Source organism: Dermacentor silvarum, chromosome 8 (assembly GCF_013339745.2).
Source record: "Dermacentor silvarum isolate Dsil-2018 chromosome 8, BIME_Dsil_1.4, whole genome shotgun sequence".
Taxonomy (NCBI): Eukaryota; Metazoa; Arthropoda; class Arachnida; order Ixodida; family Ixodidae; genus Dermacentor; species Dermacentor silvarum.
In genome coordinates this window covers 60034207-60055990 of record NC_051161.1, presented here as the reverse complement: position 1 = coordinate 60055990, position 21784 = coordinate 60034207, and the positions used below count along the sequence as shown (strand labels likewise).

The 21784-nt window shown below is 46.6% G+C and overlaps 1 protein-coding gene across 1 annotated transcript in view; it reads right to left on the bottom strand.

Moving 5' to 3' along the window:
- The window catches only part of LOC119461298 (sine oculis-binding protein homolog), a 146057-nt gene extending 141712 nt beyond the window's left edge, over positions 1 to 4345 (bottom strand). The window contains 1 exon segment of the mRNA XM_037722545.2: positions 4015 to 4345. Within this exon segment, the coding sequence (XP_037578473.1) occupies positions 4015 to 4161 (147 nt within the window). The 5' untranslated portion in view covers positions 4162 to 4345.
- Between the last annotated feature and the right edge of the window lie 17439 nt (positions 4346 to 21784).

Below are 21784 nucleotides of genomic sequence, written 5' to 3'. Positions count from 1 at the left end.
CGCAACACTGACAGAGAAGCAGTCAATGAGCTGATGAGGACGATAAGGAGTGGTGTATGGGTCTGTATGATGAGGATGATAAGGAGTGATGTATGGGTGTATGGGATAAGGAGTGTTGTATGGGTCTCACCACGGTTTATAATGGTTAGACGCGGATGGATAAGGTGCTAAAGAGCGATAAGGGCTTATAATGATCGGAGCAATTCTGATAAGGTTTATAAGGACCGATAATAGTTGATAAGAGTCTCCACATATCCGATAACGTTGATAAGGACAGATAAGGGTTGACAAGGACCGAGTCGATTGCGATAAGGCTGCTAAGGACCGATAAGGGTCGGATAGAGTCCGATAAGCTTGATAACAACCAATGAGGGTTGACAAGGGTCGAATCTAGTCCGATAAGGTTGATAACGACCGATAAAGGTTTATAAGCGTTTATACTGGTTGGATTAAGTTTGGCAAGATTGAAAATGACACCGGGCGGCGTGAATATGAGCAAGTGGCATAATGCTTACGCATATATACTTAGACAACTCCAGTGGAGTTATTTTAACAAGTCTCTCCTGTGGTCACGATGAATCTGGACATTCTGAAAACACGCCACGCGCAGAAGGCGTCTAGAGCAAGAAATTAACGCAATCGTATATATATATATATATATATATATATATATATATATATATATGCATATTCATGAGATTTACTTGCTCTACCACAATTGCTCTATAGACATTTTCAACTGGGTGAGCGAGAACCTCCTCTCGCAAGATCCCGCACAATTACCACAGCCCAGAGGGAATTATGGCGACACCCAGGGCGTTCTCGTCGACAAGGTCTATACCCAAAATCGGCGCACAAGGACAGCAAAACAACACTGTTGGCAACACGAGTGACTCGACTACAGTTCTTGCTATTTTCCCTTCGTGTCTCTGTTGTACAAACGCCATACGTCGATGGCGGTGCAGATTTAGATGGCATGATGAAATTAGGACATTTTCAGGCGTAGGGCAGAGTTGGCTGACATAGGACACAAAAGTAATTGAAGATCGCTAGGCTAGCCTTCGTCCCGCAGTGGACGTAAAATGGAATGATCATGATGATAATGCATAGATAAATATCAAACTAGTCGCTTTCGTCTCGCGTACACCAACGCATCAGTGTTTCCAATTTAGCTGTTGTACCGCTAAATTTAGCATTTTTTGCACTGCATAGCGGAAAAAATTGTTCAGTTATGCACGGCGGGTATTTTAGGGGTTTTTCACGTAATGTTGACTTCTTTGTTGCCGGTGCCAATACTTGAAATTTTTTACAATAATTCATGCTTCCCGTGTCGCAAACATGCAGCTTACCCATGCCTCTTTGGAAGTAAGAGGGAATTATGATAATCATCCACAACCACTGTGCTTCGAACTTTTTGGCGGACGCTTAGAGGATGTTGCCTCGTAAATGGGCTCCGGTGAAATACATCCAGGACATTTTTTTATTTTAATCACTACCCGGTAGTTCGATCTGTTCACCGGCCAGTGATTGCAGTTTACAGAAGCATCTTTCTTTTATACATATAGTTTCGTTTTTCAATATGTTTCCGCACTCCACAGTCGCACATGAAAGCTCTTAATAATAAGGATAATTTGCTTCTTTTATTCTATTATGGATGAAAAGAGACAGACTTTTCTGTCCAGTGTACATTTTTAATTTTTATTTTTCAAGTGTTTTACGTAAACGCAATGAAACCTACTTCGAACGTGATTCTGATTGTTGCCTGAATATAGCGGGGTTTTAGCGAATTTGGGATGCTCGTAGTGCGGGTTTTAGTGTTTTTTGAGGTCTCGACTAGCGGGCTTTTTTTTTCTAGTTGGCAACGCTGCACTACATGCCACGTACTTGCACAGCTGCAAGCCATAAGAGAGGATACACTGAATTGGTTTTCAAGGAACCGTTGTACATTACGCGTGGATTCGAATATGACATCTGAGCGTATGCGCCAGGTATAGTATTAATCAGTGTACAATTCCAGAGCGGTAGATGTTCGGGCTAGGTACTACCTTCGTTGAAAAGTTAAGAAAACAAAAAACATATATAGCGCGATGCACACACGAATGAAAGAATAGAAGGAGAAGACCACATGCGATAACTTACAACTGACAATTTCACGAAAATCGTCCACCCGTGCAATGGACAGCGGCGCATGTACGCGGTTTCTTGCAAATTGTTTTTCTTGCATGTTCGACGTTGCTTTCCAATTCCTTCTTCATCTTCTCTCTCTCGTTCTTTCACGTCATGTTAGGCTTTGTATGTAGTGTTTTATCACCGTGTCCCTTCGTGGAATTGTGAGTGATTGAGGCTAGCCTTGCGCATGCGCCGTGCTCCACTGGGGCGGATGGTTAACAAAAAATTATTCTGGGTTTTGCGTGCCAAAACCATGATCTGATTCTGAGGCACGCCGTATAGAGTGGGGCTACGGATGCATTTCTAACATATGGAGTTCTTTAACGTACACCCAATGTACGGTACACGGGCGCTTTTGCATTTCGCCCCCTTCGAAATGCGGCCGCTGCGGTCGGGACTTGATGCCGCGATCTCGTGTTTAGCGGCCAACGTCAAATCCACTAAGTCACCACGGCGGGTGGGCGGAGCGTTTTCATCAAAGTGTCAGCTGCAAGTTAGCGCTCGTGTGTCTGGCTCTATCCTCTCAGCCATGCGTGTAGCACGCTGTTTTAACTCACATTGATTAATTAGTCTCATGAAGCACTTTAATTTTCGGCATAGATGTATAGGGCTGCTAGGACCCTCTGAATGCAAATTTCGGTGTTCCTGGACACTTTGCTCAAGGGGGGTGCTCGTATTGGCTGCATTCAGAGGACACAAACTTCTGTGCTGTGTTCCTGCTGCTCACGGTGAAGGCGCTGGCTGCAATGCAGTCCCTCCGACCACGTGGTCGGCGCTAGTCCCGATATCGCTGGAGTGCGGACTCTACCGTAGCTCGCCTGCTGATCTAGGATGTAAAACATTGACATGCCTGTAGAGCCATCTCGGCAACAGTGAAGAGCCTCAGTTTAATGAACCGCTTTAATTTCACACGATAAGCGCCGCCATCTTGAAGACGCCTCGCTCTATATTCACTGCACCTGTGGTGAAGATAAGCGATGACAATCTTCATAAAAATAACTTTAGGAAATCTACAGCGCGTGTTTCCGAGTGTTATGAACTCTCTCCACCTGTATGCAGACCTTTTTTTTTTTTTTGCCAACAACTAATCAAGAGGCATTCTACAAACAACAGTTGGTCGAATATGTAAGTTATTAAGCTGGCAGATACTCTATGAACAACCTAATGACATAGAAAGTTTACATGTTCTAGTCTTCCGTATAACAAGTTCGTAAGTGTATAACTTCATATTGACTGGGAGAGTAACTTCTCGTAAAGGGGACGCGCAACACCCAAATGCACTCGTGTCGAACGCAGCGCGTTTATAAGCGATACGGTTAGAACGCTTGCCCAATCAGCAGCTCCGTTGCGGCACAAGAGAAAGTCTAACAAGAAGCAAAACCGAACCTATCGCAATTTTCGAGCTACTTTAAAACGATTTCTTCAGCACTGTGCAGCGTAGAAAGGTCCGGGCTTCAGCGTGCGTTCAAGCTCTACGAAAGAAAAAGAAAAAGCGTGCAGACGTCTACGTTGTTTATTTAGAATCGCAAAACTCGCATAATCTCAGTGTTCGCCCAGTCGTCTTGGTGATTAATACCTTCGACGAAAGAATAAGATTATAGATGACAGGCGGCCGGATGCGCTTCACCAGAGAAGACAGGCGCGCGCCAGCGAAGAGGGATGGGAGGGGGGTCGGAAACGCACGTGCGCTATATACGACAGACAGCAGCGAACCCGCCGTTGCGCATCCGATGCCCGGGTCCCAGTATCGTCTTACACTCGAAACTGCGCCAAGCAGAAAATAAACGACAGCCTCCGGGAACGGAGGCCGGATGCTCGTCAGGAAGCGTGCTCGTGAATGCCTACCTTGATGTCGTCCACGGGTTCCGGTTTCACTCTAACCGTCGCCGTAGTCGTCGTCGACGGCGGTGGCTGCGGCGGCGGACGGCGGTGCTTGGGGCGTCGCTTGGACGACGGTGACGATTTGCTGTCGCCCGCGGCGCCGGCACTCATCTCACTGGGACGCGAACGGACGCGCTCCCGGGGTACGACGCGCGTCCACCCCGATGAGAAGACACCGCACCCTTTTGCGAGAACACTGGTGACACGCTTGCTCAGGACACACGGGGCGACACGCACACGGTACCGCCAGCGGCGCTGGCCACCATCGCGACGGAAGGGCCGCTCGATTTTAGCGCTACCGCCTCGAAGCCGCGCAGACGACGCGCGCCGCGAACAGACGACGCTCCGAGCTGGACCGGATGTACAGCGCGCGTCACGGGGGCGCGCTGCGGTCGTGCCAGCATCGTCTGCTACAGCTTCCGGTGCGAAGAGGAGAACTTGTGGCGCCGCGTCGTGGCGGAGCGCCGAGTCTGTCGGCATGATGAGAAGGCCTCAGAGACCTTCGTCGTAACTCCGAGACGCAAACGTAAAAAAAAAAAAAAAATGAAAAGAAAAGAAAGAAATAAAGAAATAAAGAACAGTTTAAATCGAAAAGAGACGACGCGCGGCTTTTAAATTAATGCTCAAGCCGGAATTCAGCTCATTTATATAGGTCATCCGTTTGTCATTAATGCGTTCGCGTGGAATGATTGCATGACGTTTATTCTGGCGTCAACTTACGGAAGACGGATGGGCTTGTTCCAGTGAGAAAGTATGTATACGTGTGAGTGTACATGTACACCCGATAGCGAAACAGATGATATCTGGTTAGTGGCTCTCGTGCCGATAAAACGCGGCGCCTCAGCGTCGGCCATCGGCGGCAAGATGATAGGCGTAAAATAAATCATGATCTGTCTACGTGAATTCACGCTCACGATGCGATCAGCGTCCTCATCAATGCGAAAATCTCTCTGCTTGTTCGCTTTTTCCTCTAAGGACCATTACGAGTGCCATGCAAGTGGTGCCAAATGACTGTCAAATACCATGTTGCACATCATGTCTAATTTTCGCTTTAAAGGGCGTGTCAGTACAGTGCTGTGTTGCAATTTGTGTCTTGTGTCAAGGAAGGTTTATTGTTACGACGTTCTGCTTCTTTTTTTTTTTCCTTTTTTGATGGTGCAGGTTATTTAACGGCAACATGGAGTCCTATCATACTGTCATTGGGTAGTGTCTCCATAGGCACCAAAGGCGCCCTCAGAAACGCTTCACAGCGAAATTCTGGCCATTAAACAGGCACCGTACGAATGACGTCGGAGTCCTATTGTTTCTTCATCATTGTTCATTGCCTGCGAAAAGGCAATGCGAACGTGGCGAAAAGGGCAAGCAACCGTAGAACAAAAAAAAAAAAAAAAAAAAAACGAAGAGAATTAACAACACCCCAAACTTCGCAACTTCTGTCCCGAAGCGACCAGAAAAAAGAAACGAGAAATGAAGAGAGAAAGAACCACATTGTGCTGCGAAACCTCAGCGCCGCAAGCGCCCTCCGGTGTCAGGTGACGGAGGCAGGCTCGGATTCAAAGTGAGGCGGAAAATGAAAAAGAAAAGATAGCAATTGAGTTTTTGGGAATACGATTTTTTTTTCTTTTATTTTTTTTTCACTCGTATCTCCTTTCCATCATCTCCTCCACTGATCGCCTTCTTCGGTTGCTTTGTTCTTCCCCTTCGACATTAGCGCCGATTCAGTTTTTATTATTTTTCGCCTTTAATTAGAGCACAGTGATGGAGAGAACGTTCAAGTCATACATGCCGGGGCCTAGCGTGCAGCGCAGGCATGCATGGCCGCGAGTAACCGGAGAAGGTCCTTTTAATTTCCGAACTTGGGTTTCACCACTGTCTGGGCCTTTCCCTTTCTGCCCGCCTTAAGCGCGTGTGCGTATCGCATGTTCGCGCGGCATATTTTTTTTTTTTTTTGTCCTAATTCGTCTCGTTATCTTTTTCCTCTTTCGGCGGAAACAAATCAAAGGCCAACGACTTTACGCCAAAGAGCAAGAAACCCGAACAACGAGCCAACATTACGAACGTCCAGAAAATACATTATAAACATACACAGAGAGACGGCTAGATAAAAAAAATTATAATAATAAAAAAAAGAAAAGAAAGAAATCGTTTTTTTTTTTTTTTTTTTTTTTTTTTTTTTTTCTCGCTTCCGTCCGGACAGACAGCGACGCAGTGCCGTCGCCAAGCAGTGGTAGTTGGTGGTGACTGGGTGGGCGTGTTTTGCGGCTCTGTCTCGCGTTACGGCGCTGGTGTCGTATGTAGTCTCCGGCGCATATGCGGGGACACACGACCTCTAGCGTGCTTCTATCTCGCTCTGTCGCCGTCGCTCCCTCCTCTCTCCCTGTATCTTTCTGTCTCTCTGGCTCACAATTCCTTTTATTTTACCGCGTGCGATGCCATTCTCTTCATTTCCGCAGCTCAATTGCTTCAAAAATGCGCACGGCCGCGAACTAACGCGTGAGCGAGGTTTGCTTCGTCATTCCGCTCGCCTTCAAAGCGTGCAGTAGTTAAAAGTAGCGCTAACCGGGTTGCAATCAAGCTCTCGTTGACCCTTGACGGTTTGGCAATGGTCCTCCTCGTTATCGTATATGGTCGAGATTCAGGGCATGACGTCATGGACACGCGGGGGCGTTGCTGTCGCATTCCATGCGACATCAATCTGGGAATATAAGGAACTGGTGGACGTTATGCAGCATGAAATAAGGCAAACACGGCAAAACAATTGTTGGATTGGAAAGAGGAAACCACTAAAGTGGTGGAACAAGCAAATAAAACAAGCTATGGAAGAGCGTAAAGAGGCATCCAGGGCTCATCGAGAAGCCAAAAAGTTAGGATTACAAGAAGAAGAGGTGCTCCTTAGATGGAATACATACCGAGAAAAGAAAAGGGTGGCGAGTGAACTCGTGCAAGAGAAAATTAAATGTGCAAGTGAACGTTGGGTGCATAACATTCACAAAAGAGACAAAGGCGCCCCAAAAAGATTCTGGAACCATATAAAAGCAGTCGGAGCTCCAACTAAATCCTCGCAAACGGCTATAAGGGATGAATACGGTAACATCTACGAAGGAGACGATGCGCTGCGGTACATCACAGACGTTATTAGGGATAACTTCGGCACGAGAAAAAGCGTAGTTCAGACAAGAGATCCAGCAACAGCAGAGATGCCTGAGAGATCAAAATTAAGCATAGAAAGCTTTTAAGCAAAGACAGCAGAAAATGTCCCTAACAACATGGCAGCAGGACCCGATGAAATCCCAATACAGCTAATCAAAAACCTCGGTCCAAAAAGCAAGGCGCTGCTGACTAAGGCCATACAGCAAGTGATTAGAACAAACAAAATTGCCGTTGGATAGCGTGAAAGCAAGATGAATCTCATCTACAAAGGCCAAGGAGATAAGGATTAGAGCACTGCACGGGCCGACTTTTTCAGCCCGGGCCCGCCCCGGGCCCGTTTTTGCGTTGGGCTGCCCACCCGAGCCCGATCAAAACTTTTATGGCGAGACCCAGACCCGGCCTGGGCCCGGAAATGATCTACGTTACCCGCCCGGCCCGGCCCGCCACCCCTTCACTTTAGGCCCGAGCCCGGCCCGAGCCCGGCTCGAAACCGGCTCGAAACCCGAGCCCGGCTCGAAACCGGCCCGAACCCGGCCCGAGACCGAAAAATACATGTTTTTCAGAGTTGAGACGTGCGACGATAACTCGCTGCACGTTACATGCACACTACCAGAAAGCCCGAGCCCGGCCCCGAGCCCGCGTCATAAAACCCGAGCCCGGCCCGGGCCCGGGTCAAAAATCACATGCCGTGCCCGAGCCCGGCCCGAGCCCGTGAAAAAACTGCTCTACCCGGCCCGGCCCGAGGGCCGGGCCGGGTCCGGGCTTTCGGGTAAGCCCGAGCCCATGCAGTGCTCTAATATAAGATAAGACGAGCTCGTACAGGCCAGTTACAGTAACGTCGGTGATATATAGAATGGCAATGCAAGCAATAAAATTAGAACTGTCGAAGTGGGTGGAGAAAAACGATGTATTGGGGGAACTACAGAATGGGTTCAGGCCAGGCAGACGCTTAGAGGATAATATTGTGACACTTTTACGTGCTTTCGAGGTTTACGCCTTAACAGAATGTGGGGCATCCAAGACGGGTGAAGAGAAAGACGACGTGCGGCTGGCTAGCTGAATCTCGACAGGCGCTCAGCTGATCAAGGCCGTCGCGACTAACTCTGCCTGGCTGGCTGTTCAATAAACGCCTTTCGCGGGCGTAACAAAGCAAGATAGGCAGCAAGTTTCAGGCCCTGTGGTAGTATTGCAGGTTCACTGGAACAGTTTATAGTCCATAAGCTAGTGCATCCGTGAACAACTGACAGCGTGCAATGCGGTATCAGCACATTCCGCTTGATGCAGCTCAGCCGAACGGGTTCGACGAAAGCGTCAAACGTTCTGTCGGTGGTAGGGAAACAGGAGACTGAAACACAGCTTGCAGATAACGGAGGCACAACTGTATCCCTGGATACACAAAGCACACTTTCGTGATACGGCGGGCTCTCCATAAACGCAGCTGAAAAGCTCGTACCTACACTAATTTCTCCCGTCCCACAGTCGACAGTGGCGCCACACAGTTTCAAAAAATCAAGGCCCAGGATTACGTCATGCGTAGAATGAGGTAGAACAGCGAACTCTGTGTTAAATATCTGACCACCCAAAATAACGTCCACATTGCACACCCCGACGGGATGCAATAAGTCCCCACTCACTCCGCGAAACGTATCGGCACGGTCCCAGCGAAACATCACTTTTCGTCCTAGGAGGCTTTTAAACGCAAGACTCATCACTGAAACGGTTGCTCCCGTGTCCACTAAGGCCATTGTCGAAACTCCGTCAATCAGTACAGACACCTTATTTTTAAACATAGAAATGGGTGGAGGTATCTCAGGCGACATCGAAGATTGTCCAGCGACCTCACCTCCAACGGCCGCGCTGACTAGTTTTCCGGAGGTGGCGACGGGTAGCGACGCCGCGGAGGCGGCGACCGGCTTACGCGAGGAGCGGGTGGTGGTGTCAAGCTGCGGTCAGATGCTGGAGAACGGTTCCGCAGCACCTCCGGGCGCTGGTGAGGGATGCGTCCTGGATATGCGTGCGAGGGTGAGTACGTTTCATGTGGAGCGCGGTACCGCCTAGACATCGTCGATCGCTCGAACCTCGGTGGTTGGCGGCGATTACAGTACCTGGCAATGTGACCTAAGTCGCCGCAGCTATAGCACACAGGTAAACTACGATCGATGAACTGCGCCTCGACGCGCTCAGCCGTGGGGGGTCGTGTAGCGGAGTGAAGTGGCTGTGCCTGCTGCACAGGAGGGACGGTCGGCCAGTGTGCAAACCTGCTGGGGCGAGGGTGTTCTTCATGTCGTTGATCGGGGGTAAATGCGCCCTGACGTGGCCCTGGAGCTCCTCTGGGGTGGATGTCCGTGACACAGACCGACGGCTGCCACGAAGCTCACGGTGCTGCCGGCGCCATGTGTTGCGGGGAATAGGCAGCCGGTTGTTGCATGACGTTGCACGCAAGCACCTCGTGTCGCAGCAGTTCTTCACGCACGATCTGCCGTATAGTGGATGAAAGATCGGCGGACGGGCTCTCATCGACGCTGGCAACGGTTGTCACATTTGCCAGTCGTCCAAATTTTGGCGCAATGCGACGTGTCTTCAACGTCTCAAATGTACGACAGTGACGTACGACATCCGAGGCGGAATCAACGTGTTCCAACTTCCCTGCCTATCAGGAAATTATAGACATCTTCTGCAATTCCTTTGAGGAGATGTCCAACTCGGTCTTCCTCAGACATCTGGGAGTTCACTATTTTGCACAGCTTGAGGATCTCTTCTATGTATGTCGTGCAAGTTTCTCCGGGAGCTTGAGCTCTTTGAGCTAGTGTTCGCTCCGCGCTCTTCTGTTTGGCGTAGGAGTCGCCGAAACACTTCTTAATTTCTTCAACGAAGCGCTCCCACGTTGTTAGCGAGTCTTCGTGGTTTTCGTACCCCATCAGCGCTGTCTCACTCAGAAACAGTACGACGTATTCAAGCTGAGTGACAGAGTCCCAACGGTTGTATCGGCTCACCCTTGCGTAGTGCGTCAGCCACTCGTCGACATCTTCGCCCGCTTTTCCCGCGAACGAGCGTGGTTCTATGTAGTGCTGCAAAGGTCCAACCGGCGTCGACCTTGGAGCAGGGACAACTAGAGCTGGCGTTTGTCCACTTCCGTCCTGAGCCATGGGGACAGTCGCAGGCAAGAGACCGGCAAGACGGCGGCTCCGGCGAAGTTCTAGGTGTTGCGACTCCGTGGTACGATGTGTCGTACCCAGCACGCTCCACCACTTTGTTACGCCCGCGAAAGGCGTTTATTGAACAGCCAGCCAGGCAGAGTTAGTCGCGACGGCCTTGATCAGCTGAGCGCCTGTCGAGATGATGATGATGATGATGATGATCCTTCACCATGGCTCGCACCCACTGAGGGGGATAGGCCAAGAATCGGGCGGCAGTAGGTAGCTAAAAAAAAAAATTCTTTTTGACAATGAGATACGCAAAGTAAAGAAGGCACAAACAAAAACAAAGAAAATTTTGTATACCTAGAGTATTGTGCCAACGAGCAGTCAGACTAACCGAAATGTGAAAAATATAGTTATTATCAAGGTCAGAAAAAATACAATGTTACTAACGAATTTGGAGAAACAAATTTCAGTGAAATGAATACTGATCTGATAGGTAGAATAAGGTTACTATAATTAACAGGGTAATCGTCTTGTTTCTGTTAAAAATTGAAAGACTGCGCAACAAACGTCTCTGTGACAATAGCCGAGGGAGGAGGCCCCAAATGATAATAATACTGGTGTACTTAATCTTAATCCAATTTTGCAGAGTGGAGCTTCGAGTAATTTCGTTCTCTGGTTTGAATAACGTCGGCATGATAAAAAGTAGTGGTCTATTGTTTCAATTTCCTTACAATTTTGGCACAGAGGGGACATCGTCAGACCAGCTCTGTGTAAATAGAAATTCAATTCCGGGATGCGACAGCGTAATTTGGAGAATGTAACTTCTAACTGCCGAGAAGGACACCACTGATTATTCCAGCCAAAACCGAGATGCTGAAAGTCTGTAGATGGGATCAGCGATAATTTGATTAAGTCATTTCGTAGGCTAAACGTTCTGAATCTCGATGCAGTGACGTAAACCTGTCGTTGGAAGAAGGGAACACACAGGGCCTGTAATAGAAGCCTTTGCCAGGCTATCTGCCGCTTCATTCATAAATATGCCTTTGTGACCAGGTACCCATACTAATCGCAAATTTTGCAAATGACTTGGAACCAATGAGTGCAAATTTTTTACTATATGCGACTCGCCAGGAGCAGTAAGTGAGTGCACAAGGATAGAGAGTCTGTTAATACTACCGCGGTTGTTGTGGGAGGCTGTAGCTTACGCAAAGCTAAGACAACAGCTAGGAATTCCGCTAGGAATATTGGAGTATAGTCGGGGAGTCGAACAGAAAAAGACCAGTCTAATGCAGATGAAAAAATTCCAACCCCGGCTTTTTCCTCACTCTGCGAAGCATCTGTGGCTATAATTACGTTTGTTTGGAGCTTGTCCAAGTGATCTTGGAGTAAGCCGTTAAGAATATGCCAGGGAAGTTGCTTCGCATGGTTGGAAGTATATGTTATCATAAGTAATAACCAATGAATTTTCTTGGATGCTGCTTACCGTGATTATATCATTTAATCGTACATTTATACGGACTTAATAACGATTCTGTTTTAGGGCGTGTGAAACAGTCGCGACCAATGAGTATTAAAAAACGTACTTGGTTGACCATTAATAAATATCGACTTGGGATCTTCTTATTGGTGATTCGTATAGAGCCTTATGAGGTACGTTTGAACAGTGAGTATTTTAAATCTCATTAGGGAAGGAAGTCGTGATTCCTTGTAGAGCACGGCGTTTGCTACAAACTTAGGCAGCCCCAGACATAAACGAAGTGCTTCCTTTTCCAATAGTACCAAAGGTTGGACGTAGTTTGTAAGCAGGGGAGCCAGAGAATAACACACAGCCGAACTCTAGTATTGGCCGGATATACATGCGGTAAATCATTAAAAGTGTGTTTCCCTGCGCATGCCCCATCGATTATTGCTAATCTTTTTCAACCATCCTATCAGCCCGAGTTGCCTTACGGGAACGCTTTTGAGGTTATATTTTCAATGTAGACGCCAGTTTAAGGTTTCCATCATAAACAATTCCTAGATATTTTTCCACTGTGGAATAGTGGAATGGCGGTACATCAGTGAAATGGAACGGGATACATCGTAAATGGGTCTTGTACCGGAAAGACAAGAACAGCGCTCTTATTTACATTAAGAGACAAGTGAATACTATCCAGCCAAGCTTCCAACTCGCATAAGATAAGTACTCGTACATTTGATAAAGTGAATATCATTTGCCGAAGCAAAAAAAGCTATATCATCAGCGTAAACGTACGTGCATATATGTCCTGATGACAAGGAATGGAGCTTAAAAGATATTAAACAAAACGGAGATAACACTGAGCCTTGTGGAACCCCGCGTGTTTGTCTGAATTGCTTATACCTGATGCAATTCCACTTTGCGCACAGTAAACTCCTGCCCTGCAAGAACTCAGCAGTCCACGTTATGATGTATTTCGGAAACCTGTAATTCTCTAATTGCTTTATCAGTATGCTATGTTCCACGGAATCATAAGCTTTTGCTAGATCCAGGGTCACTAATGCTGAATATTCTCTTCGGCGACGAGCAAGTTTTATGCGACTCTCTAAATTTACGTGCGCACACCAAATCGAGCACCCTGATCTAAAACCAATTTGACAGGGCTAAGTATTAAGTTTTCAGAAATGTAGGTCGTAATTCGACAATTTAAAATTCGTTCAATTAGTTTAACTAAGTTTGATGTTAGGGAAATTGGTCTAATATTATCTAAATCATATCGACCTCCCTGTTTTTTAAGTATCGGAATTACCTTAGCAAGTTTCCATTCTGAAGGTACCCACGCATTTTTTAAAGAGTAATTTACCATATTCAAAATTTCTTCTGGGGACAATTCATACAGAATTTTTATCACGGCTGTGGTAACTCCATCTGGTCCTGGCGCTGAAGAAGGCAGATAGCGAACAACATCCGACAATTCCGACAAAGAAATCTCTTCGAAATCTTCAAATGTGCCCTGTCTTTGAGTGGTAGGACGGTTTCACTATGTACAGGTCGAGAATCGGACCTCCAAACCTATCTCGCAATTCAGTCCTCTAGAGATTCCAATATTTCACTCGTGGTTAAAACTATTGACTCCAAGTTCAAGGGACGCGGAATAATATTTTGGAACTGGATCTTTTTCGAAAAAAACCGAAACAGTGCACGCTTATTATTTGATTTAGAAATTCAAAATGACGAACATTGTATTTATTCATATCATACTTCTGCCTTTATCTATCGATACCGTTCTTTTAAACGTTCCAGCCATAAATTTAATTATTCCAGTTTCTCGGAGACTGGTTCTGCATGAGTTGTTTCCACGCAGCTTTCCGTCGCTTGTAAGCCCGCGAGCAGTCGTCATTCCACCAACGCGTAGAAGTACTGTTCTTGCTAGCTTTTAACTGGAATTCTGATCTTTTGCGCGAAGTCTTTAAAACTGCACAGAGGCTCAGAGCCCTAATATCCTCTTGCATATCCGTACGTGAAAGCATCGTAGACTTCAAGTCTTTTTGAAGTTTGTTATAGTTTATAAATGAGTTATTTTTCCTTCTAAGAGAAATCACAGGGAAATCAATTTGAAAAATAATTGGGAGGTGGTCGCTGTTCGTAGCACAGTCTATAGTATTCCACGATGATATAGCTAAAGATGAGCTGGAGAAAGTGAGATCTATAGCCGATTGAGACTGTCCGCGAAGAAACGTAATAACTTTTGAATTTAGACAAGATAGATTATTATCAAGAGTCCATTCCCACAGGCGTTTTCCTTCTGAATCAGTTTTAAAACCCCAAGATACATGGTGTGAATTAAAGTCACCAGCGAATACTATGTCTTTTCTGCAGGAAGCTAATACGGTGTCTAGAGAAAATGTATCCTGCACTCCTGCTGGGAAATATAAATTAACTAAGGTAAAAGGGAAGCAGTCTGGGAGTGAAATGTCTAATGCTAAAATTTCACATTCGGTAGACATTCTTTGAAACGATATCGTTGCTTTGTGACTAAATTTATTTGAAACCAAGAAAGCAACGCCACCACCTCTGGCAGGCCGATCCAAACGAAACATTCGATAATATTTTAGAGAATATTTTTGACCATTTGAAAGCCAGGTTTCTTGTAAGATAATGATGTCTGGAGAAAATTGAGAAGAAATATACGATAGATCTGTAGTAGCAGAAACAATTGAACGACAATTCCACTGCAAGATTTTTAGAGACCCTATGGTGAAGATAGAACGGTAGCGGAAACCGCCTGATCCAAAATAGTCTCTTTCAAAAAGTCCTTCTTGGAAAGGTTCACTTTTTCATATTTTTGAGTTTTTGACTTTGAAGAAATTTTGTGGGGAGGAGATCGTGTGCGTTTTAGACTTTTGTGTTCCATGTCTACATCCTGGTAGTCTTCATACTCTTCCGTTAGGGGTTCCGGTTCCGTCCGTTCTACTTGAGTAGAAGGTCTTTGCTTGAGGAACCTGGAATAGGCTACGACTTGTTTTATGAGAGATGTTGCAATAACCTCATCTTCCTGAGCGTGAGGTGTTTAGTAGCATTCATTTCAGAGTGCAACCTGGTATGAGCAGTAGCAGTCGGTAAGGCTAATTGCGCCACTGGCTAGTCATCATTTGTGAGGATACAAGGCCATTAAAAGAGTTTTACAATACGCTCCATGATTTTAGCCATAGACTTTTCAATCGCTACTGCCTCTGCGATTATGGCCTCTGACAGGGTTCCATCAACGACAGCCTGGTGTCGTGCTGTCACACTCGCATATCCATGAGCTCTTTCCTTTACGGCCACAATGGCATCTCGGCGTGAGCAACGCCTTTTGTCCATAACTTCCAGGATTTGAATTTCTTGATTTCTAGCAGGGCAGTTAGAATAATCAGCCTTGTGGGCTCCATCGCAAAGGCAGCACGTGTCCGATTGAGCCGAGCAGTCACTAGCGGAATGGCTCTCTCCCGCATGTACAGCAGCGAAGGCTATCGAGTTTACAACCGCCTATGCTATGTCCGAAGCGCCAACAATTGCAAGGCATTGTAATGGGCTTGCGAGGCAAGCGGATCCACTCTGAAGATCAGAGGCCATGACCTTGATCTCAGTGGGGCAAGAACTGTACCCGCAAACGTGGCAATTACTGATTCTGTGGGTACACGTGCATCCTGTTCTCACTAGTCGTTGCACCGGTAAACAGCCCCAGCCGCGGAGAGCTTTTCCAGGGTCTCTGCCGGACTTAAATTCGAGTCCACACCACGAACTAAGCCTTCCCTTGAGTACATGGCAAGATGCGGAGGGATGAAGGGCACCGGATTCGACTTGCGAATGATCCAAATGATGAGCACTTAAGTAGGTCATACACGCACTCCTGGTCTGGCGATCGGCAAACAATCCCACCGCGACCAAACTGTCGTACATCGGTGATGTGCAAGTAGTGATGCGTGGCCGCCTGAAGCTGAGCCTGAATCGCTTTCGGATTCTTCATCTGAATCGATCCCCCATTTGTAGGCACAAGAGCCACAGGGACACTTTTGTTGCCACTGCGTAAAAAAGAGTCTATTGGCCACTCTCGGGAAGGGATTGAGGCTAGCCAAGGGGAATGCCCTTGACCGGGGGAAGAAAGAGACATCAGGTTAGTCTGACTTTACACTCGCGACACAATAATCCTAAAGGTGAAGAAAAAAGATCAATAAATGAATCAAAAGAACAATCGAGACGTTAAAAGAGCAATAGATAACCGCCGCCCGATACTTGACCACACCCGAGACAGGACAGCAGACGAAGACAGCAGGCGAGCGGCGAGCAGCGGCGAGCAGCGTCCACTCCGAGCTGGGGGACACTGCAGCGAGGTAGAAAAGCCTGTCGAGATTCAGCTAGCCAGCCGCACGTCGTCTTTCTCTTCACCCGTCTTGGATGCCCCACATTCTGTTAAGGCGTAAACCTCGAAAGCACGTAAAAGTGTCACAATATGTTTGTACTAACTCAGTGCATAGAGATTTCAGTAGCTCAGAAAAGACCTTTATCGATAGCATTTCTAGATATTAAAGGAGCTTATGACAACGTGGACAGGGAATTGTTATGGGATAATTTTCAGCACGAAGGCATAGATGACAATTTCGTGGAGCTGTTGAGGGAGATATATAGAGACAACCAAGTACAAGTGGTATGGGAAGGTCGAAAAGGTAATGAAATGGTTGGAATTCACCAAGGATTGAAGCAAGGATTCCCTCTGTCACCATTGTTGTTCACGCTTTACGTTAAGGGTATAGAAAGACGACTGGAAAACAGCGCATTGGGTTTTGATTTATCCTACATGCGTAATGGACAAATGGTGCAACAGAAGGTCCCTGGACTGATGTACGCAGACGACATTGTGCTACTAGCGGACAATAAAAAAGATTTACAGATACTTGCGAATATCTGTGGCAATGCAGCGACAAATCTAGGTCTTAAGTTTAGCACAGAGAAATCAGGAATTATGATCTTTAATGAACACACGAGTAAGTTAGTGGTGTCGATTCAACAGCAAGTAATACCCATAGTGAAGCAATATAAGTACCTCGGCGTACACATAAAAGAAGGAAAGAATTACTCAGGCTACCACCAAGATAACCTGAAAATAAAGGGGAAGCGGAATACAGCAATAATGAAACACAGAACACTGTGGGGCCACAATAAGTATGAGGTGGTGCGTGGAATCTGGAAAGGAGTAATGGTGCCAGCGCTAACATTCGCAAATGCCATTCTACGCTTAAAATCGGATATCTTGTCATGTTTGGAAGTTAACCAAAGATCAGTAGGCCAGTTGGCTTTGGGAGCCCACGGTAATACCACAAATGAGGCAGTGCAGGGTGACATGGGTTGGGCCTCTTTTGAAGTCAGAGAAGCACAGAGCAAAATTAGTTTTGAAGAAAGGCTCAGGAACATGGATGAAAATAAATGGGCGGCTAAAGTGCACAAGTATCTGTACATGAAAAGCGTGGACACAGAATGGAGGAAGAGGTCAAGGAAGTTGGCAACCAAGTACAGGATAATCGAAACTGTAAATAGACAACCAGAAGTCATCAGAAAGAAAGTGAGAGAAATAGAGACCGTGAATTGGATGCAAAGAATGCAAACAAAAAGGACAATGGAGATTTACAAGAATGAGAAGAAAGAAATTAGAAGGGAAAATCTGTAGGATAACACAAAGGGCAGTGCCTTGCTATTTGAGGCTCGTCCTTGCGTAAGGACCAAAATATACCGGAGCAAATATTCGGAACTAGATGAGGCATGTGTATGCTGCAGTAAAGATCCAGAGACCACTCAGCACATCCTAATGGAATGCGACGGGATCCACCCAGCGAGAACCGTAGGTAACGTGCAACTCCCAGAAGCGCTTGGGTTTAAAGTGGAAGGAAACATCAACAGATCAGCCGTAGAGATAAGCAAAAGACGATTAGAGTACTGGTGGGGAAAAAGCAGGGAAAAGATGGATACGACCTGATCTCTTAAAATCATAGGTAGCCGTACAAGGTAAATTTTTGAAAAAAAAAAGAATAATGAGAAGTACACAAAAATGCTAGATAAAGAACAAACATGTATAGTATACCTGATTAAATGATGCAGGATAGGTGAATATTTGTCGCCGCCTCGTTTCAAAGGGGATGCCAATAAATCATCATCATCGTGATCATGCTGGCAAAAGCAATTCAGTGGGTTATAATGGCATCAGATATTTTTTCCCCTTAAAGCAAGATGGATACACGGGGCAGAATTTAAAATAGCTGCTCGGCAAAGGTAAATATTGGGCAAATGTGTCAAGTGGTTCCGACCCACTTTTCTCATCCATGGTGCTCAAGAGCTCACGCAATTGGGTTCGGATGGTCAGACCATGTAACAGTGATCATTGTGAATCACCGATCCCGATGGCGTTTAATAGTGATCGAAAGTGTCCGTGTGACACCGAGAGAGTTACGAACGCCACCGTGCCAAACAAGTGACGACTGAGGTTGGAGACGGGTGCAAACGAGCCTACAGAAAGGTGGCGAGGCACTTTAAGCATCAATTTCCTACGGAAAAAAGGACACACACACACACACACACACACACACACACACACACACACACACACACACACACACACACACACACACACACACACACACACACACACACACACACATATATATATATATATATATATATATATATATATAAAGGTTTCCTCTGGCACTTGGGGTTGAGAGTGCTTGGAAAATTGATGTATTTAGCCAGAATTTTTGTGGGCGCCTACCTTGAGACTTGTGCTAGTATCGAGACTTGTGCTCAGTAGCAAGGCTGCATCCATCTGGCTTCGATTGGGTGGCTGAAACTCGTACCCGAGGGTCGTTCATTCAAAATTAACTGCACCCGCGGTGGCTATGGTGGTGGCTATGGTGTTGGGCTGCTGAGCACGAGGTCGCGAGATCGAATCCCGGCCACGGTGGCCGCATTTCGATGGGGGCAAAATGCGAAGACACCTGTGCACTTAGATTTAGGCGCGCGTTAAAGAACCCCAGGTGGTCCAAATTTCCGGAGTCCCCCACTACGGCGTGCCTCGCAATCAGATCGTGGTTTTGGCACGTAAAGCCCCATAATTTAATTTTACCCATGGTGACGGCCGCAATGCGTTGCGTGACACGCGTAATATATCTGCATGCAATGCAGATGTATTATACAGTTCGTCTGGGTGATCGGTACAACTTCGAATATAAACTGTAGTGTTCTACGATTGTGTGCGCAGATAGTTCCATTGTGTAAGTTGGCTTTCCTGCAGTGCGTTTTCGGTGCTCACGGACGAATCAGTGGATCACTCTCAAGCCGGCAACCACTCTGATAAATAAAAGGCAAGCAAAACTCTTCTTTCACAGCGGAGTCGTGCGCAGCATGGCCGAGCTGGGTGAGAGTGAAAGCAGAGCATAGGAGGTGCAAATAGAGAATGAAAGAGACACAGACAGACAGAGAGCGAGAGAAATAACGAAATAAATAAAACGAAATGAACGTTCTTGACGAGGCGGGATTCGAACCCGGGTAACCACGGTCCGAAGGCCAGCGTCATAAACTCATAACCACTGCGCTATACACCCACGCTTGCAGAACATGCATTTATGGGAACCATGTGGTTGTATTGTACTGACGATTGTAACATAATTTGCTATAGGCGAAAGTGAGAGCGAGAGAGAGAAAGAAAAACATACACAGAGAGAGATAGAAAGAGAGACAAACTTTCTTGTCGAGGCGGGATTTGAACACGGCTCGTCACGGTTCAAAGGCGAGCGTCCACGCTTGCAGAGCTCCGCTGTTTCATCAGATTTCACAAGCGTGCAACTGGCTTAATTTCTTTGTTTCGTTTTGACTTTCAGAAAATCTCGAACGCCTTATTACGGCCTACATTTCCATTCAAGCCCTTGGGGCGTATTAATCACGAGGATTCAAGCCTCGGCGTACCGAACACCCGAAGAACGCAGATCTTATGGGATTCCCTGTTTCAAGCAGATTAATAGATCCTCGCGTTTCCATCAGAACGCGTCTCGTATGCCACATGGGCACACCTTTTTGTAAAGGGCACCCCTTCCCCACGGTGCATAAAATGATAATGAAGCCCTGTATACCTTAGAATAACGTGCTCCATTTGCGTTATCTCGAGCTACACAGCACGACCCATCGAAGCGGTATCCGGTTCCAGGTTGCCAATGCGTGTGAGTGCTGTGTACCTCCATTTGACTCTCTCGGCTCATTAGAGGGAGTGGCATCCCCATTGTGGGAGGCAGGCTTTCGTCGCGACGTCATCGAGGTGTAGCATTGCACCCCGACTCTCCGATGCCTCGGGTTGCATGCATGTGCGTTCTAATAGCTCCATTTGCCTAATTTGAACCAGGTGTACCATCGAACACCATTCGGCGTCATTGCATCGAAGCCACCTTTTTTTTTTTTTTTCAACGTCCCTTTATGGGCAGAAACCGTCGGTCCCCCGCTGAGGTTAGAGTGAACCCTCTCGCGAGCAGATTCTTGATCTATATAGAGCTAATATAATATAGGCTGGCTTCAGGAAGGGATATTCTACGATGGATCATATCCATGTCATCAATCGGGTAATCGAGAAATCTGCGGAGTACAATCAACCTCTCTATGTGGCTTTCATAGATTATGAAAAGGCATTTGATTCATTAGAGCTACCAGCAGTCGTGGAGGCACTGCGTAATCAAGGAGTACAGGAGGCATACGTGAATATCTTGGCAAACATCTACAAGGATTCCACAGCTATTGGTTCTCCACAAGAAAAGTACAAAGTTACCTATCAAGAAAGGGGTCAGGCAAGGAGACACAATCTCTCCAATGCTATTCACTGCATGCTTAGAAGTATTCAAGCTCTTAGACTCGAAGGCTTAGAAGTGAGGATCAACGGCGAATATCTCAGCAACCTTCGGTTTGCAAATGACATTGTCCTGTTCAGCAGCAATCGGGACGAATCACAACGAATGATTGAGGACCTTAAACGAGAAACTGTAAGAGAGTGGTTGAAGATTAATACGAAGAAGACAAAAATAGTGTTCAACAGCCTGGTAAGGGAACAAGAATTCAGGATCGCCAGTCAGCCTCTAGAGTCTGTAAAGGAGTACGTTTATCTAGCTCAGTTACTCACAGGGGACCCTGATCATGAGAACGAAATTTACAAAAGAATAAAATTGAGTTGGAGCGCATACGGCAGGCATTACCAAATCCTGACTGGGAGCTTGCCACTGCCGTGGAAAATAAAAGTGTAAAATCATTACATTCTACCGGTGCTAACATATGGGGCAGAAACTAGGAGGTTAACAAAGAAGCTCGAGAACAAGTTAAGGACCGCACAAAGAGTGATGGAGCGAAAAATGTTAGGCCTAACGTTAAGAGACAGGAAGAGAGCGGCGTGGATAAGAGAGCCAACGGGGATAGCCGATATTGTACTTGACATTAAGAGAAAGAAATGTCGCTGAGCAGGTCATGTAATGCGTAGAGTAGATAATCGGTGGAGCATTAGAGTCACAGAATGGATACCAAGAGCAGAGAAGCGCAGTCGAGGATGGCAGAAAACTAAGGTGGGTTGATGAAGTTAGGAAATTTGCAGGCGCAAGTTGGAATCAGCTATCCGCCGCAACACAGGGGTAATTGGAGATCGCAGGGAGAGGCCTTCGTCCTGCAGTGGACATAAATATAGGCTGATGATGATGATAGAGATAATACTCACTCTTGAGAATACTGCTGGTTCCAAGAAAGAGCGTACCAACGTGACTCTATACCGCAGCGGACGTGCACCCTGGTAATCGGGAGATTGGGCAAAGAACGCTCAGAGAGGCCAAACTTAAGCCTAATGTTCTAGAGAACTAGACTCGTTGGATAGCGGACAACAAATGCGCGCACACCTTGTTGCTGTACTTGCATCGTGCAGGACTGCGTTTAT